This window comes from Lycium ferocissimum, chromosome 9, assembly GCF_029784015.1.
Source record: "Lycium ferocissimum isolate CSIRO_LF1 chromosome 9, AGI_CSIRO_Lferr_CH_V1, whole genome shotgun sequence".
Taxonomy (NCBI): domain Eukaryota; kingdom Viridiplantae; phylum Streptophyta; class Magnoliopsida; order Solanales; family Solanaceae; genus Lycium; species Lycium ferocissimum.
In genome coordinates, this window is record NC_081350.1 from 52,955,716 (window position 1) to 52,983,539 (window position 27,824).

Genomic DNA, 27,824 nt, shown 5'->3' on the forward strand with positions numbered 1-27,824 from the left:
TCTATATATAGTGGTCTAGTGAAGTATATTATACTGTACTAGATGTATAACAGCAGTATAAGACCTGTATATAAACTGTACTAGATGTATAACAGTAGTATAAAACACACTAAATTATTGTTTTTTCACGAGTTCAACACCTAATTATCAGTTGTTTTTTTCCCTATATCTAAAACACACCTCGATATTACCTACCTGAATTACCACGATGCTCTAACTATAAATGGTGATAATTGAAATAGAAAAATGGAACAACTAAATTGAGGTACGAAACTCGCTAAAAAAAGTAACACGTCACGTATGTTTTTGATTACTATCTCTCTCTCTCTATATATATAAAGAACATTCAGTATATATTTTTATACCATTCGTAAAAATGCATCTGAAAACATATCTCCTTCTCCTCATCCTCCTTGTCTTCCCCGGCACCGTTTACGGCCGTTTAATATCCGATGGAGTTCATACCGGGATCGGTCGTGACTCAGATATTCTCCGGCTCTACTGGAATAATTTTGCCGGTGCCGTGGAAGAGAGTTGTGAACAGAGTTATGGATTTCTGCCTTGTACTAATACTGCTTTTGGAAATGCTTTTCTTATTTTGGTTTATGGTTATCTTATGTTCCTTGGTGCTATGTATCTGTCTGCTGGTAGTGAACTCTTGCTTGAGATTTTAGGACCTGGTCTTATTGGTGGACTATTTCTTCCTGTGCTTGGTGCTCTTCCTGATGCTATGCTCATTTTCGGTACCATTATTCTTCACTCATTTTCGAATTTTTCTTACACTGTACTCCCTCCATTCCATAATAAGTAGTGTTTTTAGCTTATGCATACTTCTTAAGAAATTGCTTACTCTTAGAAAATTATGATAATGATTTTTGATTATAAATAAGGGTAAGTTTGGAAGAATAAGATCAATTTCGCTAGTTTGGAATCTTAGTGATTTGGAAACTACGTCAAAAATACTATAAATCACTAACAATTAAAAACTTTAAAAATATTAAAAAGGCATAAACGAAAATTTCGGTAAAAAAAAAAAAATTAATCAACTTTCGAAATCCAAAAGGTCTTGTAAATGGTTACGGAAAGAATATTTTTCATTTGATATAAGGATAACTGCACTTGTTAATTGTTATGGTATTTTCGTATAGCATCGGAACATGTACGTTTTGAGAAAATAAATTAATCTAGTGTATTTAACTCCGAAATTCAATCCCGTTGACAAATATTTTTATAATATATCTCACATGCCAAGTCATATATACTTTTATAATATGTCTCCACGTTGACTATTGATAGTCAGAGTTTCTTCGTCTAACAAGTACATATTAAATGTAGGAGGCAGTAATATTTTATGTTTTTTTTTATCCTATTATTTTTTGAGCCAGTCCTGGACAATCTGCCTTTTTTTGGGGAGAGCGTGGGGTACAACACAAAGTTGTTATTGTGTTGTGATATAAACAAGAGTCACATGTCAAACTTTTAATAATTTCTTAAGATCTCAAGATTCAGTTTCTTTTTTAATCTCAATAGATTCACAACAAAATCTGTTTTACGTAATCTTTTCAATAGTAATTTAGTGCATATACACATGGAATTCGTTAAAAACTTCTCTTTTCATCTGGGTGTTGGAATCCATAGGTGGGGGAAGGCGATGTAGTTTGACTCGTCACGGAGTTTAAAAAATAAAAGAAGATTTTTGAATTTTGTGGTTTAAAACAAGTCAAAGATATTTGTATAGTTATAGATCGTCTCGTTAAGTATAAAAGATAAAGTTTAAAGTTAAATTGTTGCCAAATAAGGAAATGTGTCATTCTTTTTGGATTGACTAAAAAGAAAAGTGTGTCATATAAATTGGACAGAGGGAGTAACAATGAAATGATGTTTTCTTGAGCCGTAACAATCAATGGGATGTTAACTAGTACTAGTTAGAGTGAAAATGTAGATAAGTATGTGCTAAATAAAAATATTTTGCAACAGTGTGCTTGATATAATAGTTAATATACAATGTGTTATGTGCTAGTTGTCTCAAACTATCAGTGGCCAAGTGCTAAAAGCCCCAATTTTTAAACAACTAAAGGCTGTCTTAATTACTACTCGTATTATAACACTTCAAAAAATATAGGACTATCCACATGTTAAGATATTGTGCAGCTTTCTTATGCAGGATCTTGAAATCCTTGGGCAGGTCTTTTGTCTGAAATTTTAGTCAATGTTTCTTAAAATTAGCTTCATACTCATCAGTGGATTCATAAGTCATTCCCGTTTATCCAAAAAAATTAAAATAAAGGGCATTCCCATATTTTTCTTTCGTAGCACTGATCCTACAATTGTGCCGAGGGTCTATCGGAAAGCGTACATCCTACTCTCCCCATACCCCATTTGTGGGACTATACTGGGTATGTTATTGTTGTTGTAGCACTGATCCTACCCTATGTCTCATAGTCTACATGCTTCTTTGGGTGGCATGCACCTAAGCACTCGTTCAAACCTTATAATATGAACCTTGATCTTGAGGGGAATAAATGAGGCGAAAATAACTTAATAATGAGTAGAATTACTTCTAACTCGTTTTCAAGATCTAATATGCCAACTGAATTAAGGGATTGACGCAATCTTACTTTATTAAGAAATACTGCACAAGAGTCGATTCAAGTGAATTTTACTTTGTCCCCGAGATTGCAACACCTTACCCCGAAAAATCACTAAGATTCCTATTGTATTTGTTAACCTGAATGCATACTATATCATTTAAAGCCATATGTTACAAGCCATAATGAGCTTCGCAAATTCTTTATTACTTTTCACTTCATTGTTTCAGTATCAGGGATATCTGGAAGTCCTGCAGCTGCTCAGAGCCAGGTTTCTGTAGGAATGGGCTTGCTAGCTGGGTCAACTGTGATGCTTATTACTGTTATTTGGGGAATCTGTTGCATTGTTGGCAAGTGCGACATACAAAATTCTATTGCTGTAGACTCGAAAGACACTAAAAGATTCAGCTTGACGGGTTTGCCCCTTTAACTCCTTAGAATATGTTTACAGAAACATGTACAAGTTCCTTCTTGTTCTTCCCTCCTTTTTGTCCTGAAGTATATATCTAGAGACCACTTTCTGTTATTCTTTCACCCCCTGCCTTTGTATAGATTAAATCTACTCTCGTCTTTGAAATACTTGGACCATAAGGAGGATGTGTGTAAGGAGTTTTCCTAAAAGACAAGTTTGGACTCTAAAGGCAAGACAAAGAATTGGATTCCTAGTAGAAATACTGATCTCCAATAGCCAATCAGAATCTGAGATTTATTGAGAGAGTTCGTTACATGTGTACAATATGGGATATTTCACAAAACTTGTCTACCATCTGATTACCAAAACTACAGGGACTAGATATATGTATTGAGCTCATAGTGCATGACTCTCATAGTGACTAGAGGAAGCGACAAAGACCAAAAGTTCGGGGCTCTGAAATATCTGTGATGACAGCTTACTTGTTCCAATTTACTTAACTGGTCCGTGAAATTTGTTGGTGTTTTGCCATATTAATTCCATGCAATCTATAGAGTCAGTAACTTTGTACTTATGCAAGTGATATTCCTGCTACCCTATAGCAAATTTTGTGTATCAAGATGCTTCTATTCAATGAGTAGCTATCAATGTAGGTTCTGGTGTTAGTACTGACGTCTGGACAAGCCATGCTGCAACGATAATGGCTGTGTCTGTAACTCCATTTCTTGTTGTCCAATTGCCACAGCTCCTCAGTTCAACTTCAGCAAGACATTTTTCTGTCTTGATTGCTCTAATCGTTTCACTTACACTGCTTGTTTCTTATTGTCTCTATCAGGTATTGTAACATCGCCCATGTGTTTTTATCTTCTAATCACTGTGATTACTCTCATTTTCTTTGAAACTGCAAAGCCTTTTACTGCAAAGATCTGCCTTGACTGCACTTTTTGGATATAAATATCAATTTTTACAGTTTTGAACTGAATTTTATCAAATAGGAAATAGCAACCCCTATTATTTTTCGTGCTTTAAGTAGTGGATACCAGACTTTCCACATAATCACCTGAGTTGAACTTGTATCAAAAGACAACATGATGCCACTTGTACACCTCTTCCTCTTCCAGAAAAGAGAAACAAATAAAGATAAATCTATTCTCATCCTATAAACTGGGTGTCTGGTTGATAAATAGTTTCATTGTTTTAAAGCTAGGAATCATGACTTGTTTCTTCTCTTCTTTTATGAAGCAAGTCCTTCTAAACTTCTCTTTAACTTTTAATGCAGGTCTTTCAGCCTTGGATACAGAGTAGACGACTTGCTTATGTAAAACAGAAGCATGTTATATCAGGAGTTTTGAAACATTTAAGAAAACGTGCATTGGGGAGGCTTTGTACAGACCAGGGAGAGCCAAATATAGACGTTTTGGAGAAGTAAGATTGAAAATGCTTTCTGCACTGTTTTATCATTTTTAGAATGCTATCAACGTGATGAAGGATTACATGACAGGCTATTCAAGGCGATTGACGAAGATGATGATGGTTATCTTTCCCGCTCTGAATTAAGAGCTCTGGTAGTAGGAATCCGTCTTGATGAGATAAACCAAATTGAGAAGGATGCTGTGGAAAAACTGATGAAAGACTTCGATACTTCTCATGATCACCAAATTGAACTGTCTGAGTTCACTGCTGGAGTTGCAAAATGGCTTAATGAGGCCAGAGGTTCCAAGGCTCCTTCTCTTGAAACTGGTCCTTCTGATACAATGAAGTATCTCACTGATTTGCATGAGGTTTGTTGAGTTTTGATGACCTTATCTAGATATTTTATTGCCGCGAAGAATGAAGATAGTGATAAAATGTACACATGCTTGCAGGAAACAAGGAGAGAACACCATTTCTTAGGGGATCAAGGTGACGGAGGTGTTGAAGATGTTGAAAATCCCAGATCAATTGCAATTAAGGCTGTTCTATTGCTGTTGCTGGGCACCGTCATTGCTGCCGTGTTTGCTGATCCCCTGGTTGATGCTGTCAATAATTTCTCCAGTGCCACCAGCATTCCTTCTTTCTTCATCTCATTCATAGCGCTGCCACTGGCAACCAACTCCAGTGAGGCAGTGTCAGCTATTGTCTTTGCTAGCCGGAAAAAGTTGAGATCTGCATCATTAACATTTTCTGAGGTTTGTTTTTTCTTATGCAGCTTCTGTCCTTTAATGTAGTCGAAATTGTGGTTTTGCTACCCATTACTTGCATCAATGAACCTGGAAGATCATTAATGAACATCAAGAGGCTGACTTGATTTGAGGTTTCCCAATTTGTCAAATCCCTTAGGTTCAGTCAGTATGCAGGATGAGATAAGCAACAACACATCCAGTGTAATCCCACAAGTGGGGTCCAGGGAGGGTAGAGTGTACGGCCAGACCTTACGCCTACCTCGTGGAGGTAGAGAGGCTGTTTCCGATAGACCCCCGGCTCAAGTAAAGCATATCAAAGCAGTTTAGAGAGGAAATACAGAAGTAAACCCGACATAGCAAATAGGGAAAGCATTACATAGCATTCAGAAAAAAGGAACAGTAGAGAAAAAAGGAACAGTAGATGCAGGATGAGATAAAGGAGCGATAGATGGTTGGAAGGGGTTTAAATTACTAAATGGAGGACGGTTATTCCTCTGACCCATTTGGTAACATCAGATTATGGATACTGGATAGAGTATTCCATCACTTATCTTGTCTATTATTTGGTGTGCCACCCGTTCAGAATACCTGATTAAAACTTTTGATGAATAAATTACCTCTGCCACAAACTCCTCTTTTCTCTTTGCTGCAAACACACATTTACATTTAAACTTGCTTAAAATTGTACTCATCCTTCCCAATTTGTTTACATGGCTTATTGTCTGTTCCATTTGATAGGAAACAAGTGATATGGTACTAAAGAAAAACAACAAAACCAACTACACCTCAATCCCAAGCTAGTTGGGATCGATCTATTTTGCTCTCCAATCAATAATTTAGATTCTCCAACAATGTCAGTTTTCCGTAATTTTAGTTGAAACACAAATCTCAAACAAAATTAAGAAGCCCTTGCAAATATTGGACCTAATCTAAGCATACTGACATAACTAAGCCTTTATCTCATCTAGTTGGTATCAACTATTCATATCTTTTTCTTCTATTGTGTTCTATTTATCGCTAAGTCTACAACCAAGAGATTATAGGTCTTTGGAGATAACTTTCTTCCATGTGATTTTAGAGGTTTATCCTGTTTCCTTCTTCTTCCCTTTTTGAGATGGTAATTGACCCCCTTTCCTTTTAACAACTTGAATCATCATCATTTCACACTGACAGAGTGGTGCATCCAGAAATTTACGTATGACATGACCAAACCATATCGGGCAATCTCTCATTTTGTCTTCTCTATGTGCCTGCTCGTAACTTATACCGAGCGGGATAATTTTTAACTTTGTCTAATCTTATGTGACCGCACATCTAATTTTTATATTTGCATTTTTCTACACTGATCTTGTAGATATGTCCGAACGTCCATTACCATATAATGTTGTCGGTCTTACAACTGTTCTATAGAACTTGTCTTTCACTTGATAGATATCCTCCTATAACGTAACACTCCGATAACTCTTCTCAGTTTTAACCATCCTTCTTTTAAAACTAATTAGAGGGGTGGGACAGAAAGAGGCCATCGGAAAACAAGGTAGGCAGATGGATAGTTGATGGTGGAAGGTCGAGGCTATGTTGTTTGGGTGCGGACATTGGGAAAGGGCGAGGGGAAAAAGGAGGCAAGAGAATAGAAAGAGGAAAAATGTGAGGGGCATAAATCTCCTTATTTGACAACCTGACAATCCCAATATCTGGTAGCTTTTTTGTGCACACAAGACTGGATTAATTATTAGAATTACTCTCTTTATCCCTTAGACGAGATTATAATCCGTGCATTAGGCTCCTTTATGTAAGAGTGAAAAAGACTTATTCGTCATTACTTCTTCCTGTCCATTTGCTCCCTCTTCTTTCTTGTTCTCTAGCATTTTGCTTTCCTTTTATTTTACCCTTCGATGTCCACTAATTTTATTTTCTTTCTTCATGTGAATTAGCTAAAAACAAAGCACAATGGACGTGAAAGATTTATAGAGACATATCAACCAATTGTTAAGAGTTTGTCCTTTTTTAAGACTTTTTGCAGTTTGTTTAGAATTTGTATGTCCGTGTGGGATTAGTGTGAGATCTAAAGTAACATCTAGTTTCAGAGAATTATTTACTTTCCTCAAAACCAGTTACTTACTAGGAATAAAATAGAACCGGAAATGAGTGGAGTAGACACACAAGATTCATATAGCTTATCCCTACCTATTTGGGATTGACACAGAGTTGATAAAAAAGAATACGCGGCAGGTTTTCTTGGTAAAGTTTAATTCCATTGTAAAGCAAGCTCCATAATTGACTAACTTCAGGAAAGGCTATGAGTCCAATGCCAAAATGAAAGAAGGATTGTTATTAAGCAACTAATCCTCTCAATCCAGTCTAAAGGGATTGTAATCCCCCCCCTCTTTCTTTCCGATATGTTGAAAGACCTCTTGAGGTTCAGCATTTCTAACTCTTCCATAGCACTACTGCTTAGATATGCTGGCAGATAGAGTTCCTTAATATGATATGGTCCCTTGAAGTAAATCAGCCGACAGAGACCTCAAGTAGGAGGTTTTGTTCCTTTAGGCATTGGTGCAATTCAGGGGCGGAGCCAGGTAATGGCTAGGGGGTTCATCCGAACCCCCTTCGGCGAAAATTACCCTGTATATACAGAGTTAAAATTATTTTTTATGTATATATATAGTAGATGTTGAACCCCCTTTGCTTCTTCGTTGTTTACTACTTTATATTTTTGAACCCCCTTAATGAAAATCCTGACTCCGCCACTTGGGTGCATGACAATCAATATGTCGTCCATGGGAAAATTGCTAATAGGACTTTGTAAAGATTACCTTTCATGCCAAAGTTTTATTTCTCTTTGTCGCAGAATTTACTTAAATGTCAGTGTAGCCTGGCTACTCATATGAAAGGTTCTCTTACTTGTTTCTCGGGAAAGTAAGGCACAACATATGGCTTGTTTATCAATTTTAAATGTTGCATGAGTACACTTTCCAACTCTAGTTTGTTCTGTAATGAGCAATTGAGCTGGTTGATCGCTTATATCACTTGATACAATTGTCTAAGTTTGATAACATATGTGATGGTACCTTGCAGTTGTACGGATCAGTGACTATGAACAATCTCCTTTGTCTATCCGTCTTCCTGTCTCTCGTCTATGCCAGAGGATTGTCATGGGACTTCTCATCAGAAGTGCTCGTTATTCTAATTGTTTGTGTTGCTGTGGGGGTCTTTGCAAGTGTTCGTAGCACCTTTCCCCTTTGGACTTCTATGCTAGCTTTTCTACTTTATCCCTTGTCTCTTGTACTTGTATATGTTCTTGACTACAAATTTGGTTGGACTTAAGACCCTTTTGGTTGAATTTGTATTTTGAGCTACACCGCATTTAAGTTGCTGTTGGACATGCTAAAACTTCATTAACTTAAAAGCTGAGGCTATTTGGTTGTATCTGTACCTCTACTTTCCCTCTTGTAATAAACCATCTCACTATTATTAAGCTGACCGCTTCTGCATATCAGTTTCTCCTTTTGATGTAATTTGCAGTTTTTGCACTATTAAAATTCTCCTTTTCAGCTCTTATTTAAACATTTTCTGACTTCTTTCCGACTTAAATCTTTCTTCTCTCCCCAACCCGCACGCCAAAAAAGCCAAACATTTTAGATCAATGTTAAGCTGTTTCTGTTTCAACATGCTATAATACTTGACTTTTTAGTTTAAGAAAACCTCATTGTTCAAGTGGTACCTTATATGATTCAAACATTAAACTATGGCAGCATTCTTCCTTTGACTTGCTTGAATTATCGTGGGATGAATACAGGTTTTGGTATCAACTATGGCATTATTCAAGGTGATATTTATCGAGAATTTTTTAGAATTCAGAGTGGTGCTCTCGGGCCTAGTAAGGCACCAGGTGCCGGCCATGCCTCCCCAGGTTGGGGCGTGACAGCACGTCTATATTTAGCTGGTTGATTCTTTATACTCGGCGGAATGCTGCAAGAGGATTATACTTCAAGAGAAAATATGTCATATCTCTTGCCCTATTGCAGCCGCTTCTGTTTCCCTTTTGTACCTCAAAAATAACATCAGGAAGGAAATTTCAACTCACAGAAGACCGACCCTGTGCAAGCATGAAGAATATACTAAATGTTGATGCAAGCAGCAAAACCATGTGGAGACATGATACTTGAGATACAAAATACGGACAAGGAATAGCATTGCCAAATCCTCAAAGAAAGGACCCTTCTCATTCTACATAGGCAAACTGTCTTCAGGCTAGAATTATACCCAACATTAAACAGTTCACTTTCTTCTTCCCAGCACCAGACCCAACTTGCTTGTAAACTGATCCTTCTACAAATATCAAAGTTTTGCTGGAGTGCAGATTTAGCGAAGTAAGCATTTTGTTTACAGAGTCAGTAAACAGATAACCAAAGTTATACTAGTTTCTTATCTTAGCCCTTCTCTAAACGCGAAACCTGAATCCTTTACTAAGTCCCAGTATCAGGCAGACATAAGTGTAATAGTACAATGTCGTATACCTGAAACTTTCCAAGGTTCATATGTGCCCGCCACCAGACACAACCTGCAAGTCTGTACCAGTAGTGATAATCTAACCAGGAAACAGTGTTTACAGTCAAGATTAAAAGAGAAGTTTTATGAGGACTGCAGTTAACTAAATTGAAGAAGGTTTACCACCATCTACAAAGAAGCATCTCATAATTTTCATGACACTTGTACATACCAACTAGGACGTTACTCATCAGCAGAACTCTGACCATCTCCACGCTCACGGAAAGGGTATCATTCTTCAAATTTCACAATCTGTAGATCTCAAGCCCTCAACCCATGGTCTCATGAATCATACACCATAGATCAAGACCATAACTCGATGGCCAATGCAACTTCTCATAAAATTGAAAACCCAATTAAAAGTCATTTTGAACATCGGTTATTTTTTATCCTTTAACCCTTCAGAGTGTAGTTGAGCATATTTAGTTGTCTATCTTCCGTCAAAATGCATTGTTAAATATACTATAGACCCCATGACATGATGATCCCTCAAGTAAGCAAGACATGTTAGAAGAATTAACACGAACCTATGAATAACAAGAATGAGTCTAAGTGCTTGATCAGGAATGCATCTTCCACTAAAGTATGGTTGAAGGCATTTAAATAAAAATGCCTTTGCACAAATCAAGCTAAATCACGACAATCAGAAGGATATTGCCTTCTTTTCAACCCTTACCTCACCCGCTGCCCCTAATAAAATTCTGAATAATATTAAACAAATTCAGGGAACTGATATTCCAAAAATGCAATGCAGAAGAACCCAAAAGGATTGAATACAGTGCATATTTTTTGGAACATCAAAGTTTTTTGGTGTAAATGTTATTCATCAAGGTTTTACCATAATCTTAAATACAATGAAACTTCAAATTATTCTATAACTTCAACAGAAGACATGATAAGAGACTAAAAAAGATATGTTTTATCACTTCTGCTTTTAAAATAAAGTACATGAGTAAAAAGAAGAAAAAGTTTGACATCTCTTTGTCAAGAAGCTCTAGGGTCCATTCCATGTTGCCAAACATAAACAAGTTCATCCCATCCTGTACTAGCCAATAGACCTTCAACGAGAACGCTAATATCAACTCCAACAGCAAACTCTGTGTGATGATCATACCTCCCAATAAGTGCATCTTCCACCATGTAATCCCACATGCAAACAGTCATGTCATATGAACAAGAAACCATCGCACTCGCTCTATGTGGTGAAAACCTCACTTTCCTCACTGCATATCCATGCCCATTAAGCACTGCTATTGGCACTCTATAATTCCTAACATCCCAAACCTTGATTGACTTATCAACTGATGCGGTTGCAATGATACAATCATCATACTTATTCCAGTCACATGCCAGGATTTCAAACTCGTGTGCAGGAAGAATCATGGTAGACCCTTCACAAATCATGAATGAAATTATAATGATTAAAATGTGTAGTTCCATCAACTTCTTTACAAACCTCAGCACTCAAAGTTATGATCTTGCAATAACTGAACTAGTTCTTCTCTACCAATTATGGAACAAAATCACTTTAATGAATATCGTGGTCATTATTATTACTCTCAAGCCGGAATATATCCCCACACCTTTAAAACCAAAAATAGCTTTTTTACTATACATAGTAGGGATTATAAGGTGGGGAATTGAACCCCATTAAAAAGGTGAAAGTTACAGGTTAGCCAACCAACTGGGTACACTGATTCACCATGTTCCCACACTTGAAAAAGATAATTACGAGATCAAAAACTGTCCCCTTTTCTAGGTGATACAACAAATAAAAGAAAACCAGAAAACAAGTCAACCCTAGTTTACCTACATTCGAATAAAATTAACGATTTTCCTTAGCAAGAAAAAGATACCTGGTTCGCGAACATCCCAGATGCGAGTAGTACAATCCCCAGAAGCAGATGCAAAGATATCAGCATGTCTTGGATTCCAAGCAGCGGAATAGACACAATAAGCATGCTCCTTAAAAGTCCTAACACTAGCATTTCTATCGACTGTCCATAGCTTGACAGTATCATCCCAAGAGGCTGATAAGAAGGAGTCTTTTCTGACGGTATTATAGTCTACAGAGTGAACTTCTCGTGTATGTTCCTTAAAAGAACGAATGGGGTTATTGGTGGGAGGCAAAGAAAGGTCGTAGAGTTTCACAGAACCATCACCACTTGCAGCGATTACCAGGGAATCGTGAGCTTCCGACCAGCAAACATCGTAAACACCATCAGCGGTGTCAAACGAGGCAAGCTCCGAAATTGGTCCGTTTGGAGTGAGCTCAAGAATGTGAACTCTGCCGTTACCAAGGATCCCGAAATTCTGCGCGGTCGCCACAGCCAGTCGGTTTTCGTAAAAGGGGCTGAATTTCACGGAGTAACCGTTAAACGGCGTTTTGAATACCGGCATCTTCCCCTTCTTTCTTTCTGATCTTACACACTGCCCGTGGTTTGGGGATTGGGGATTATGCCCTTTTCTGCTCCGGAGTAGCAAATTATCACACGAATGGTCCCTCTGTTTTTATACTAGCTCCAAATTAATCATTCAACTATCAATTGAGCGGCTTTGGTTCTTTAAGTTAAATTTTTAACCAATATCATCCTCTTGTTTGACCTAAACTTTCATTACATCCTTATTTTATTTTATTTAAAACCAAGAATACCCTTTAAGTTTTCTAAAATCATCCTTCTCCATCCTTTTATGGAGGAACTTTCTCCGAAGATTTAACTAAAGGTGACCTTTTAATTGTGAAATTACCACAGGTGACTTATGGGGACCACATCAAATCAAAACTCAATTAAATTTGAAATTAAGAAGATTGGTCCAAAATGTATTTTTTCAAACTTCTTAATTTTTTACAAAATACAAAAAGATCCCAACTTAATCCAAAAAACCCACCAGCCCCCCTCCCCTCTTCCCCCAAAAAATTTTGATATTTTTTATTTGCTTTTTTATCATCTCTCCCTCCTCCTCCTCCTCACCACCCTCCCCCACCCCCCGCCCCAATTTTTTTTAAAGAAGTTTTAATTTTTTATTTGCTTTTTCACCAGCCCCTTCCCTCCTCCTCCTCCTCCCCCCATACCTCCTCCCAATTTTTTTTTTAGTATAGATTTTCTTTATTTGTTTTTTCACCCCCCTCCTCCCAACCCTCCCCCCACGCCCCACAAAAAAAATTTGATTTTCTTCTACCCCGTCCCCACTCCTCCTCCTCCCACCCCTCCCCCCTCCTTCCCCCGCCCAAAAAAATTTATTTTTTTTAAAAAAAGTTTTGAAAAGTTTTTCTTTTTGTTTTTTTGCACCCCCACCCTTCCAAAAAAAAAATTGTTTTAAAAAAAGAAGTTTTGAAAAGTTTTTATTTTTTTTTGCACCACCCCCCACCACGAAAAAAATATTTTTTCTTGAAAATGTTATAAAATAATAAACTAAAGCAAAAATATTTGTAGAAGAAGAGAGAAGAGAGTTCTTATTTCTTATGAGGGATGAAATACAATGAAGAGAACCTCTATTTATAGGAGAGAATTGACTTGGTGCCAAAGTCACAAACCCTAGCAAACCCTAAAATTCCTCCTAAAGATAGACATCACAATATTATAATAATATTTATAACACTCCCTTGATGTCTATTTCGATAGATAATATGCCTCATTAAAACCTTACTAGAAAAAACCCAAAAAATTCTAGTGAAGGAAAAAGAGTACATATTTCTAATAATACGCTATTTGGTTGCCTCATTAAAAACCTTACAAGGAAAAACCAGTGGGACAAAAAACCTTGAAAGGAAAAAAAAAAAAGAGTACAACGCGTATTAACTCCCCGACGAGAACTTCAATCCAAATATTTGAGTCTTCGCATTCCAATCTTGTGCACCATCTTTTCGAAAGTTGCGGTTGGTAGAGACTTGGTGAACAAATCGACCATATTATCACTTGAACGATCATCTGTTGCACGTTGATATCACCATTCTTTTGGAGCTCGTGTGTGAAGAACAACTTTGGTGAAATGTGCTTTGTCCTATCTCCTTTTATGAATCCTCCCTTCAATTGGGCAATGCATGCTGCATTATCTTCATATAAGATTGTGGGTATTTTATCACATTTCAAATCACACTTTTCTCGAATGAGATGTATCATTGACCGCCACCACACAACTTCACGGCTCGCTTATGAATAGCTATTATCTCAGCATGATTTGATGAGGTAGCCACAATAGACTGCTTTGTAGATCGCCAAGATATGGCAGCACCCCCACAAATAAATACATAGCCTGTTTGAGATCTAGCTTTGTGTGGGTCAGATAAATACCCTGCATCGGCATAACCAACAAGATCGGGACTGCAATTGCTAGAATAAAATAAGCCCAAATCGATAGTCCCTTTTAGATACCTCAATATGTGTTTAATTCCGTTCCAGTGTCTCCTTGTAGGAGCACAACTATATCTTTCTAACACATTAACCGAAAATGCTATGTCGGCTTGTGGTATTGGCAAGATACATTAGTGCACCAATTGCACTAAGATATGGTACTTCAGGACCAAGAATTTCCTCATTCTTTTCTTGAGGTCGGAACGGATCTTTATTCGCATCAAGTGATCGAACAACCATTGGAGTACTTAATGGATGTGCTTCATCCATATAAAACCGTTTCAAAGACTTTCTCTCGTATAGGCGATTGATGGATAAAAATGCCATTTGTCAAATGTTCAATTTGTAAACCAAGGCATAATTTTGTCTTTCCAAGATCTTTCATCTCAAATTCCTTCTTTAAATAATCAATTGCCTTTTTGAGCTGCGAGTTCCAATAAGGTTTATGTCGTCAACATATACAAGACAAGTACAACAAACTCCGATATTGCTTTCTTTATAAAAACACATGGGCAAATTGCATCATTTGTATAGCCTTCCTTCAACAAATATTCACTAAGGCGGTTATACCACATGCGCCCGGATTGCTTCAAACCATACAATGATCTTTGTAATCGATTGAATACATTTCCCGAGACTTTGAACTACATGCTTGAGCATCTTAAATCCTTCGGGATTTTCATGTATATTTCATTTTCAAGTGATCCATATAGATAGGCTGTAACCACATCCATCAAATGCATCTCAAGTCTCTCATGGACAACGAAACTAATGAGATAACGTAACGTTATTGCATCCATAACAGGGGAGTATGTCTCTTCATAATCAACACCAGGCCTTTGTGAAAATCCTTGTGCAACAAGGCGTGCCTTATATCTTTGTATCTCATTTTTCTCATTTCTTTTTCGCACAAAAACCCATTTATAACCAACAGGTTTAATGCCATTAGGTGTTTGGACTACAGGTCCAAAAACTTCCCGTTTGGTAAGCGAGTTTAACTTTGATTGAATTGCCTCTTGCCACTTTGGCCAATCACATCTTTCTTGGCATTCTTTAACAGTTGGGGTTCAAGATCCTCACTATCTTGCATAATTCTTGTTGCAACATTATAGGCAAAGACATAATCCACATTTATTTCCAATCGATTCAAATTAGTCCCAACATTAATTGGATTAATTGATATTTCCTCATTTTCTTGAGTCTCAGGCTCATTGATTTCTTCAAGAATATCATCTTTGTTCAAATCTTGAATTTCTTTATGAGGTTCTTTTGTAGTGTCATCTTGACCATTTATTTTTCTTTTTCTAGGATTTCGATCCTTAGAACCCAATGGTCTACCACGCTTCTGGCGTGCCTTGGACTCATTTGCTATGACACTAGTAGATGGTCCTACAGGGACATCAATCCGAATTGGGACATTCTCTGCAGGGATATGTGATTTGGTAATCCTTTTCAAATCTGTAAATGCGTCTGGCATTTGATTTGCTATTTTCTGCAAGTGAATAATCTTTTGAACCTCTTGCTCACAAATAGAAGCACGTGGATCAAGATGAGACAATGATGAATTATTCCACAAAATTTCCCTTTTTATTTCATTATTCTCTCCCCCTAATTTTGGGAAAATTGTCTCATCAAATTGACAATCTGCAAATCGAGCAGTGAACAAATCTCCTAAGTTAATGGTTCAAGGTAGCGAATAATGGAGGCGATTCAAACCCAACATATATTCCTAATCTTCTTTGGGGACCCATCTTGGTGCGATGTGGTGGTGCTACGAACATATACGGCACATCCAAAAATTCTTAGATGGGATATATTAGGTTCTTGACCCAAAACCAATTGCAACGGAGAAAATTTATGATAGTTTGTCGATGCCGAGACGAACAAGTGTTGCTGCATGCAAATAGCGTGACCCCACACAGCCGTGGGCAACCTCGTTTTCATGAGTAATGGTCTTGCAATCAATTGCAGACGTTTAATTAATGACTCTGCAAGGCCATTTTGAGTGTAAACATGAGCTACAGGATGTTCAACTCTTATCCAATTGATACACAATAATCATTAAATGCTTGGGATGAAAACTCTGCAGCATTATCAAGGCGAATAGACTTTATCGGATTATCAGGAAACTGTGCCCGTAATCGAATTATTTGTGCCAATAATTTCGCAAACGCCAGGTTGCGAGATGACAATAGGCACACATAAGACCATCTAGAAGAAGTATCTATTAGGACCATAAAATATCTAAATGATCCACTAGGTGGGTGAATAGGTCCACAAATATCCCCATGTATACGTTCCAAAATTCAGGGGATTCAAACTCAACCTTTGTAGGTGATGGCCTAATAATTAACTTGCCTTGATAACAAGAAGGCAAGAAAAATCATTGTTTAAAAGAATCTTCAGGTTCTTTAATGGATGCCCATTTGAATTTTCTATAATTCGTCTCATCATTATAGATCCAGGGTGTCCCAATCGATCATGCCAAAGTACAAATGTATTGGAGTCCGTAAACTTCTGGTTTACGACAGAATGTGCCTCAATTACTCCAATTTTTGTCCAATATAAGCCAGAAGACAAAGCAGGGAACTTTTCTATAACAACTTTCTGGCCAGAGACATCCTTGGTGATACCAATATATTCAAGATTCATCTCATCCATTGTTTTAATATGGTATCCATTTTGACGGATATCTTTAAAACTTAATAAGTTCCTTCTGGACTTAGGAGAGAACATGGCATCCTTTATAATGAGTTTAGTTCCCTTAGGCAAAATTATAGCGGCTCTTCCGGAGCCTTTAATCAAATTAGTACTACCAGAAATGGTATTAACATTTGCCTTACCCATAAGTAAATGAGAAAAATATTTCTTGTCTTTGAAGATCGTGTGTGTGAAGCAAATCAATCAAACATATGTCTTCATAATTGGATTTTAATCCAAACTTACTTTGAGAGTTATCCATATCTTCAAATGGAATTACATACACAAAATAAAATAAATACACATTAAATACTAGTACTGTTAGAACGTACAAAGTGTAAACTAAGTAATATAACAAACCAATGTTTACAGTCTGCTAAGGACCAATACGTGATATTAAATGCACTATGAAGATAGTACAAATTATATACACATGCGCTCATATACCATAAACACATATTGATAAATATAAAGTTATCCTACCTTGAGTCACTAATTAGCCGAATAGTACAAACTGTTGTTGATAAAAATTTATCCAGATGTATACAGTACTAGTATTAACGTAATAAGAAAGAAAAGTCAAGTGAAGAACACTACTCAATGTGGAACCCATTCACTTATCAAATTAGTATACTTCATCTGATATTCATGTGCTTGTTTTGTGCTCTAGAAAGCATAAGATTCTTAACTGTTTTACTCAATAAACAAGTAAACCCACGTTGATATTAAAACACTATTAATCAAAACGGAATGATTAAATTTTATTAATAATCAACTATAGCAATATAACTAGATCTAGACTAATTGAAAGACTAATACTCATGGAAAAAACTATTGTTACGTGATCTTTTATTCACTAACTAATACGACTAGCAAAAATTAAAATAAACAACTCAATCATCTCTAACCACGTAACCATCACCAATCAAGTGATCTATCTTTCCTTGATGCTCAAAGAAATCGCTTGCTACATCCAAGTGTGTGATGTCAATTTGATTTTCGTAGATAAAATTAGCTTCGGGATTTTTCTCTTTCTTTAATTGATGCCCGATAAAGCTCAACCAAGTGCTTCGCCGTACGACGTACGTGCCCAAAGTCCACTTCCACCACATCGATAGCATTTATTTTCCGAGCCACGTGCTTTGGCACTTCATGCCTATCATCCTTCTTTTTCCCCTTTTGGTGGTGATTTTTCTTTGAAGAGTGATTAACACCAGGAAAATAATTTCTTCTTTGACCATTATCACGACCACGACCACGATTATTATCACGACCACGACTATTATCATGATCACGACTGGGGCCACGACCTTTTCCACGCTCGGGGGAGTAGTGGGCATACACCTCATTCACTTCGGGAGTGGTGCGCCGATAGGTCGATTCTCGTGATTTTTCATCAAAATCATTATTTTGTTCAACCACAAGAAGATGAGCAATCAAATCACAATACTTTGTGAAACCTTTCTCTCGATATTGCTTCCGTTAGAGCACATTCGAGGCATGAAAAGTGGAGAACGTCTTTTCCAAATTATCAGAATCACTAATTTTTTCTCCACATAGTGTCAATATAGAAGTAATTCTGAACATCTCAGAGTTATACTTCATAACTGATTTGAAATCTTGTAGCCTTAGATTGATCCATTCGTGTCGTGCTTTTGGGAGGAAGACCATCTTCAGGTGGTCATACCTTTCTTTCAAGTTTTCCCATAAAACGAGTGGATCCTTAATAGTAAGATATTCAATTTTCAGGTCCTCATCAAGATGATGACGCAGAATATCATAGCCTTGGCATTTTCTTGGTTGGATGCTTTATTATTTTCTTTAATGGTGTCTCCAAGACCCATAGCATCAAGATGGATTTCAGCATCTAGCACCCATGATAGGTAGTTCTTGCCCGAAATATCAAGGGCAACGAACTCGAGTTTTGTAAGGTTAGCCATAAAATAGAGAGAATAAAAATAGTACCTTAGCCTTCAAAAATTTCTTGAGACGGTAGAGTCTCGTGCTGATAACGTGTTATAAAATAATAAACTAAAGCAAGAATATTTGTAGAAGAAGAGAGAAGAGAGTTCTTATTTCTTATGAGGGATGAAATACAATGAAGAGAACCTCTCTATTTATAGGAGAGAATTGACTTGGTGCCAAAGTCACAAACCCTAGCAAACCCTAAAATTCCTCCTAAAGATAGACATCACAATATTATAATAATATTTATATTAAAAGAAGTTTTGATTTTTTTTTTTTTTGGTTTCTTACTTCCCCCACCCACCCCAAAAAAAGTTAATTTTGTTTTAAAAAAAAGTTTTGAAATTTTTTTATATTTGGTTTTTTGCACCTCCCCCCCCCCCCCCCCCCCCCACTCCAACAAAAAAATCTTGAAAGGAAGGTTTTTTTTTTTTTTTTTTTTTTTTTGGTTTAGGAGAAGTTTGGATAAAATTCAGGTTGTTATTGTTGTTGTTGTTGTGTGTTTGTAGTAAAATAGATGGTTTTTCTGTTGTTGTCTATCGTTATGGTTCAGGGTTTAGGAAAATATATCCAACAGATAGTTTTTTATTCTTGTCCTGGTATTTATTTGGTTCTGTTTGTAAAAGATAACCAACAGATTTGTAGTTATTGTAACAAGTTCTACACTTTTTACAACAAGTAGATAATCTGTTGCAACGACTCACTAATCTATTGGACATAGCTTCAGTTATTTGCTTCTGTTTGTAGAAGATATCTAATAGATTTGTAGTTGTTGCAACAAGTTCTATATTTGTTGTAACAAATAGACAATCTGTTGCAACAAATAGATAATCTGTTGCAACAACTACAAATATGTTTGATATAGCTTCAGTTAATTGGTTTTGTTTGTAGAAGATATCCTACATATTTATAGTTGTTGCAACAAGTTCTACACTTGTTGCAACAAGTAGACAATCTGTTGTAACAACTACAAATCTGTTGGACATAGCTTCAGTTATTTCGTTCCGTTTGTAGAAGATATCCAACAGATTTGTAGTTGTTGCAACAAGTGTAGAACTTGTTGCAACAAGTAGATAATATATTTATGAATCAACAAATGTTAAGGAAAGATATAGTCAGATTGAACAGCCAAACTGACAATCAATCCTCAGAAAGAGATGAAGAACAGAGCCAAGAAGCAGTAGATACAAATGAAGAAAGTGAAGAACTAGAAGATGAAGAAATTAATGATGGAAATGAAGGAGATGGAGTAGATCAAGGAAATCTGCTACAGCCCAGAAGGCAGTTGCTGAACAAATTATTACTTAGGTTGTGGTATTTGGAGCCAAGGTTGCTGTTGAACAATTTTTTTTTTTTGTCCTTTATGTTATTTGTGAATGATGTTTATGAACTTATTTATTTTGATTAGTTGTGGTATTTGGAGCCAAGGTGGCTGTTGAAAAATTTCTGTTTATGAACTTATTTATTTTGCTTACTAATTGTTACAACAGATGCATACAGTTGTTGAAGAAGTTGCAACAAGTTACTAATTTGTTTCAACAAGTTACTAATCTGTTTTCACAAGTTACTAATCTTTTTAAACAAGTTGCTTAGTTGTTGCAACAAATTACTCACCTTGTTGGAAAAAATCAAACAATTACTTAAATTATTGCAAAAACTAAAAAATATGTCTCAACAGATGAGTTAATTGTTGCAACAGATCATATACTTATTGAAGAAGTTGCAACAAGTTACTAATTTGTTTCAACAGATGGATCAGATGTTTAAGCAAGTTGCTTAGTTGTTGCAACAGGTTAATCACCTTGTTTGAATTATTGCAACAACTTACTCATATGTTGCAGCAGGTATCTCATATGTTGCAACAACTTACTCATATGTTGCTTGACAAGTATCTCATATGTAACAACTCCTCTATTGTTGCAACATATTCACGATACTGATCACATTGAACTCCTTTGTTTATAATGAATAACATTAAATTCATTTGTTTATCACTAAATATGGTTGAATTAAGTCCTTCACATCAAAACACTCTAATGATCGCACAATTTAGGAAGAATACACTTAGAATTGTCCACCTAATCCATGAAATTACATGAAATTACTATCCAATCCATTAAGGATGTTAGTAGATACATATATATTCATCACTAAATACCATTTATTTCCTTTGTTTAACACTACATATGGGTGAATCAAGTAGTTCGCATCAAATCACTCTAATGATCACTCGATTTAGTGAATACTGACTTAGTAGATCATCTTTCCTGACTCAAAATATATCAAATTGATTAAGTATTATACATTGATCACTAAATAGTGTTGATTTTCTTTGTTTATCACTAAATATGGGTGAAGTAGTTCACATCAATTCACTCTAATGATCACTCGATTTAGTGCATACTGACTTAGTAGATCATCTTTCCTGACTCAAAATACATCAAATTAATTAAGTATTATACATTGATCACTAAATATCATTGATTTTCTTTGTTTATCACTAAATATGGGTGAATCAAGTAGTTCACAGTACATACTGACTTAATAGATCATCTTTCCTGACTCAATATACCATCAAATTGAGTCACCTCCCCTCAACTTTAAAACTTAAAGGTCAGCTATAATTAAATGGCCCAACTTTCTCTTTCTATCGTGCACTTCATTTGTTCCCTCTATCTCACAAGCTCTTTTAAGGAGTCAGGAAAGGAATATAAATTGAACAGTGGCTTGTAGAATTGGAAGAAATCACGGCTTTTTTTGCATTTCCATTATCAATTTTGTTTCCATGTAGCCGATCAAGGACCAAATGAATTTTGTGGATTTAGATTCTAGTTTGAATAACTTTAGGCCTGTTCAAACTATAACAAGATGATGGCCGGAGCAAACTTCATAAATAGATTTAGCCTTTTAAGAAAAAAACAAAATGGGAACTCCCATAGCTAGAATATATGTAGGTCAAGCTTGAATTGTAGTTTCCTCCATTTGTGCAGCAGTTTCCTCCATTTCTGTAGCATATTTACGCGGACAAACAACTTTTTCATTGGCTTTTTGCTTGATTAATTTCACTACGTAGTTAGCTTTGAGAGTAATATACAATAGGTTTTTTTAAATAATCTCCATTTCAAACTTTTTAGAGAGCCGAAGAGGTTTTTTTTTTTTTTTTTTTTGAGAAGATAGGTTCCACAGTCCAGTTCCTTTTGTTCCGTAAAAAATCTTAGTAAAAATTAAAAAGAAAATAGAAAATGAATGAAATGCATAGGAGAAAAAAAAAGATTTGTTAGAAAAGGATGGAAAAGATAGCGGAATGAGGATTTTGGTCAACTTTAGAAACTTAATTAATGTTTTGGTAAAATGAAATATAAGTAATAAGGAGTAATGGAAGTCTAGGTCAAACAACACGGATGATATTGGTTATTGATGTGCTGTGAAATTATGGCGTATTCAATGCCAATTGCTTAGTGTTTTGTTAATCCTCAAGTACTTTTGATGTCGTTTGTTGTGTTTTTGTGTTGATTTGTAGAATAACAAGTGTTGGAAGCAACATGAGGCAAAATGAAGCAAAAACAAGTTAAAGTAAGTACATGCGACTCGCAAAGCCGCAAAGATTCATTTACGAGATACTCGTAATCGAAGATAGTGGTAAAATTACATGCGAGTCGCATTGGTATTAGTCGCACTGATGCGATTAGATGCCGCACCACGCTGTTTGAAGATGCATTACTGCTAGACTTTGGTACAACTTGTGACTTATTATAATGCACATGCGACACCAAGTGCGATTCGCACCAGATGCGCAGGGGTATTTTTGTCTGGAATTTGTTCCCGTTTTGGAAAGTCTATAAATAGATTTCTAGGGTTTTGGACTCATTATTCTACAGATTTTAAAGTTGTCTACGCCCAAATTACACCTTTAATATCAGAAGTAAGCGGTCGTTGTCAAATATAGAACCCAACGAGGTCGGGGTCAAATCCCATAGAGAATACAATGAAGAAATATACTTGTTAAGTGTAACATTCGACTATTAGTCTATATTTCAAGGGAGAGGGGAATATACTAATGTTTGATTTTGGTCTTTGACCATTATGTCTACGAGTTCTGGGTATGAGATTTAACTATTTAGAAATTGAACTAAGGTTGCGGTCCCAATGGAAAGTAATGCGCTCGGGTATCACTTCAACTCATTTATATGCCTAGGTGTATTAAACTAAGGTCACGTGATTCTTGCCAAAAGTTTTCCAACCAAATTAGCAAATTTGATTCTAGGCATTTCCAAGCCCTAGAATGTTTTATATGAGAATATTCATTTAGTCTCAACTAGCTTTCCTATTCCTAGCTCAAGCTATTAGATGGATTTAATGACCCAAATTGTTGCTATTAACTCTTTTCCTAACCTCTACTTTCTTTTTCAAGCAAAGTAATGGTATTAAGGCACAAGTAATGTTGTACACCATCACAAGACATTAACACTTGAAGAGTTAATAGAAAACACCATTAGCATATAAATGAAGTATGAATATGAAACCCAATCACATAACTAACACATTTGGTCCCACAACCTTAGCTAATGAGTTTAGCTACTAATATTCATTAAAAGTAATGCAATAATGTAAAGTCTATTTATAAAGCTTACAAAAATATTGAATGGAGAAGATGACAAAAGCAAAGGAATCTCTTAAAAGCTTCACCAACCAATAATAAATGAGCTCCACAAAAAGACAACTTTAAAATTTGTAGAATAATGAGTCCAAAACCCTAGAAATCTATTTATAGACTTTTCAAAACGAGAACAAATTCCGTACAAAAAAATACCTCGCATCCGTGCGAATCGCACTTGGTGTCGCATGCAACCCGCGAGTCGCAATTTGCACCAAAGTCTCGCAGTCCGCATCTTCAAACAAGCTTGTGGGGTAAGATTCGCCGCACTGATGCGACTCGACGTGGTGCTCGCATGTGCTGCACCACTATCTTCAATTATAAACTCTCTTGGGCCATTTAATTATAGGTGACCTGTAAGTTTTAAAATTGAGGGGAGATGACTCAAGTTTTAATTATTGAGTAGAGGTGGTGATTTTTGATTAGTAATTAAGGGGTTTTGAGCTTGCCCAACAGTTTCATTTTTGACACTTTGACCCTAAGCTATATTTTTAACACTTTGCCCCCCACCCCCTCCCAGCCCCCCACTCCTCCCAAATTTCCACCCCTCCCTCTCGCTTGGCCCCAACCCCCACAAAAAAAATATATTTTTTTTTGAAAGATTTTGAAAAAAAGATTTTGAAAAGTTTTTTAATTTTTTGTTTTTTTTGCACCATCCACCCCCTACCACCCCCCGCCATCCCAAAAAATAATTAATTTTATTTTTAAAAAAAGTTTTGAAAAGTTTATGTTTTTGATTTTTTGCACCACCATCACCCTTTGCCTCCAAATTTCCCACCGTGCCTCCTCCCTTGGCCCCCACCCCCACCCCCCAATAAAAAAAATATTTAAAAAAAAAAGATTTTTAAAAGTTTTTTTTTTGTTTTTTTTGCACCACCAACCCCCCCCCCCCCACCATCTGCCACCTGCCCCAAAAAAATTAATTTTATTTAAACAAAAAAGTTTTGAAATTTTTTTTGCTTTTGGTTCCCCCCCCCCCCGTACCTCCCAAAAAATTTATTTTATTTTTTTGAAAAGTTTTTATTTTTGGTTTTTTGCATCACCCCACCCCATCCACCCCCCCCCCCAGGCAAAAAAATAATTTTTTGAAAAGAATTTTTTTTTCTTTGGTTTCTTACTCCACCCACCCACCCTAGAAAAAAAATTGTTTTAAAAAAAAAAAAGCTCTGAAAAGTTTTTATTTTTTGCACCACCCATCCCCCGAAAAAAAAATCTTGAATAAAAATTTTGAATTAGAGAGAGAGATACCTCCTCCATATGTTGATCCTAGCAAACCCGGAAGAAGGCGGATAAAGAGAAGGCGTGGAATCAGAGAATCATTGCAAACGAGGAAAAACAAATGCTCCGTATGCAAAACAGCTGGCACAAAAAACAACATGTCCAAGCTGAAATGCTCTATAGTTGTTAATTGCACTGTGTTGTAATAAAAGTTATTTGTTGGAACTTTATGACATTTTAATGTTGTTCTTTTTTAGAATGGTATTTATATTCTTGGTGTTTGTGAACTTGGTTTATATGATATGTTGATCGTGTTCAATTACAAATGTGTGTGTTCTTGTTAATAAATTGTTGAACAGTTTCTAACAAGTATGAATCTGTTGCAACAGCTCTGTAACGTGTTGTGTTTTATCCAACAAGTAACAAGACTTGTTGCAGCAACTAGTATCTTATTGGGTTTTATCCAACTACTAAAAGGTTTTCAACAACGAAGCAATGGTTGCAAACAACCGATGTGCCTTATTGCAAAGAACTAAGTTATATGTTGGGGTTTTTCCAAGAAGTGGAGTGACTTGTTGCAAAAACTGGGTAACTTGTTGTGTTTATCCAACAAGAGTAAGGACCTATTCAACAACTATGTCACTTGCTGTAACAGATACTACAGTTGTTGCAACACATATTACACTTGCTGCAACAGATACTACTTGATACACCCATATTAGTGATCAACAAAGGGAATCAATGATAGTTAGTGATAAACAAAGGAAATCAATGATATGTAGTGATCAATATATAATACTTAATCAATTTGATGGTATTTTGAGTCAAGAAAGATGATATATTAAGTCAGTATGCACTAAATCCAATGATCGTTAGAGTGAATTGATGTGAACTACTTGATTCACCTATATTTAGTGATAAACAAATGAAATCAACGATATTTAGTGATCAATATATAATACTTAATCAATTTGATGATATTTTGAGTCAGGAAAGATGATCTACTAAGTCAATATGCACTGTCAACTACTTGATTCACCCATATTTAGTGATAAACAAAGGAAATCAATGACATTTAGTGATCAATGTATAATACTTAATCAATTTGATGTATTTTGAGTCAGGAAAGATGATCTACTAAGTCAGTATGTATTAAATCGAGTGATCATTAGAGTGAATTGATGTGAACTACTTGATTCACCCATATTTAGTGATAAACAAAGGAAATCAACGATATTTAGTGATCAATGTATAATACTTAATCAATTTGATGTATTTTGAGTCAGGAAAGGTGATCTACTAAGTCAGTATGCAATAAATCGAGTGATCATTAGAGTGAATTGATGTGAACTACTTGATTCACCTATATTTAGTGATAAACAAAAGAAATCAATGATATTTAGTGATCAAAATACTTAATCAATTTGATGTATTTTGAGTCAGGAAAGATGATCTACTAAGTCAGTATGCACTAAATCGAGTGGTAGAGTGATTTGATGCGAACTACTTGATTCACCATATTTAGTGTTAAACAAAGGAAATAAATGGTATTTAGTGATGAAGATGCTAACTACTTGAAAGTCTTCAATTAGCTGTGAATTTCTAGTATGTAGTGAAGATAAAAAATTAGGAACAATAAAAATACTTGCAAGAATTAAAATAGCTGACTATGAAATAGAGACATTAGCATTAGTAGATTCGGGATGTACTAAATGTATAATAAATAAACGAATAGTTTCACCAAATTTAATAAAAGTTCTAGATAAACCAGTTGCAGCCATGCAAATGGATGGAGCTCATAATATATATAAACATTATGTTCATAAGGCATACATTAGCTTTATCAACGCTTGTTCAGAATTTTATAAACCTAGTTATAAAATGGATAAGATATGGGTAAGAGACTTGAATATAAATATAGACTTTATCATCGGATTAGACTTTATGTTACATAACAATGGAAGTTGCATGATTACAAGAGATGGAGTAATTTTTCTAAAAAACATTACTCATACACCAGTACAAGCTCATAAAACTGAAACTAGAATCAGACATAAGAAGGTCTCTACTCCAGACCAAATAAACCTGTAAAATGAATTTCCTAAAGGAGATTATTTCGAAAACTTAATACTACTGTATTATTATTTAGTTCGTCTGTAATAACTTTAACTAACTTTTCTATTTCCGTCTTTGTAGGTAATTTTTCTAGATTAAATTTGTTAACTAGAGTCTGGACTTTCTTTTCTAATTCTAATTCTTGTGTTTTTAAGTAATCGAGATTTTGTTCCAATTTTTCAAAATTTTTCTTTTGCATAGTCTGGGATGCTTCTACCACCTCTAATATTCTAGTAATGCTTTTATTATTTTCTTGTATTTTTTCACTAAAATTTATGACTAAATCTACTAATATGTTCAACTGTTTGTCTTCACTATGTAATATATGGTCTCTGTTACTAAAATTACACTTTATAATACTATGATCTTTTAATGCTCTATATTTCTTTTCTGGGTATATTCTTAAGTCTAAGTATTCTAGATTTTTTAATGTATCTATTTTTTTAGCTTTATTTATTATCCTAACGGAATCTTTATTTTACAAACTTTCTTCTGATACTCTATACTAGTTGTAAATCTTTCTATATCTTCTCTTATACCTTGTAATTCCCACGTTATAGCAAGTAGGATTGTTTCTTCATTAATCTGACTTTGTAAGAATCTATTGTTTGTTAGTGATGATAATGTTTCTGAATTTATTATTTTTAAATATGCACTTAAGGCTTTTTCTACTTGTCTATATTCTCGTCTTTTATATCTATATATATACTAATGATTGATAGCTATTTGTCTAACAAAGGGCAGTGTTCTCATTAATATGGTCTAAATCGCTTTTGTTTCTTTGAGGTCTTTCTAGATTTTATATATCCTAATAACTTATATTCTAATCCTGATATTATATCTATTAATTCTTGTAGTCTTAACTGATTTTCTTTGGTACTACTTAATTTAATATATTCTGGGTATAGGTTATTTAATTCTTGTTTGATTTTTTAAATAATGATCTTGCATCTATTAACCTAAAGGCATAAACTTTACTTTTTGTTCTAGGCCGTCTAATATAGTCTTCAGTTCTAAATATCGCGTCGTTGGTAAAATGAATTTTCCAAAAGAGATTATTTCGAAAACTTAATACTGCTGTATTATTATTTAGTTCTTCTCTATAAG

The 27,824-nt window shown here is 35.4% G+C and overlaps 2 protein-coding genes across 2 annotated transcripts; one reads left to right on the forward strand and one right to left on the reverse strand.

The window, feature by feature from the left end:
* Positions 1-351: 351 nt before the first annotated feature.
* Positions 352-8,656, forward strand: LOC132031277 (sodium/calcium exchanger NCL-like). Its single transcript, XM_059421176.1, has 7 exons — positions 352-743; positions 2,819-3,004; positions 3,654-3,835; positions 4,280-4,425; positions 4,502-4,781; positions 4,866-5,168; positions 8,241-8,656. Exons 1-7 carry the CDS (start codon positions 377-379, stop codon positions 8,487-8,489), a joined length of 1,713 nt encoding a protein of 570 aa, XP_059277159.1. The 5' UTR covers positions 352-376; the 3' UTR covers positions 8,490-8,656.
* Positions 8,657-10,479: 1,823 nt separating this feature from the next.
* LOC132031278 (peroxisome biogenesis protein 7) lies at positions 10,480-12,160 on the reverse strand. The gene is made up of 2 exons (XM_059421177.1): positions 11,570-12,160; positions 10,480-11,104 (listed from the first exon to the last, which is right to left on the reverse strand). Exons 1-2 carry the CDS (start codon positions 12,111-12,113, stop codon positions 10,698-10,700), a joined length of 951 nt encoding a protein of 316 aa, XP_059277160.1. The 5' UTR covers positions 12,114-12,160; the 3' UTR covers positions 10,480-10,697.
* Positions 12,161-27,824: the final 15,664 nt, after the last annotated feature.

Excerpts from the sequence above, each read along its gene's own strand:
- LOC132031278 (XM_059421177.1), bottom strand. The coding sequence starts at position 12,113 with ATGCCGGTATTCAAAACGCCGTTTAACGGTTACTCCGTGAAATTCAGC. Across the intron at positions 11,105-11,569 it reads CTGGGATGTTCGCGAACCAG|GGTCTACCATGATTCTTCCT; the intron begins GTATCTTTTTCT and ends TGATTTGTGAAG.
- LOC132031277 (XM_059421176.1), top strand. The coding sequence starts at position 377 with ATGCATCTGAAAACATATCTCCTTCTCCTCATCCTCCTTGTCTTCCCC. Across the intron at positions 3,005-3,653 it reads TAAAAGATTCAGCTTGACGG|GTTCTGGTGTTAGTACTGAC; the intron begins GTTTGCCCCTTT and ends CTATCAATGTAG. Across the intron at positions 5,169-8,240 it reads CATCATTAACATTTTCTGAG|TTGTACGGATCAGTGACTAT; the intron begins GTTTGTTTTTTC and ends GGTACCTTGCAG.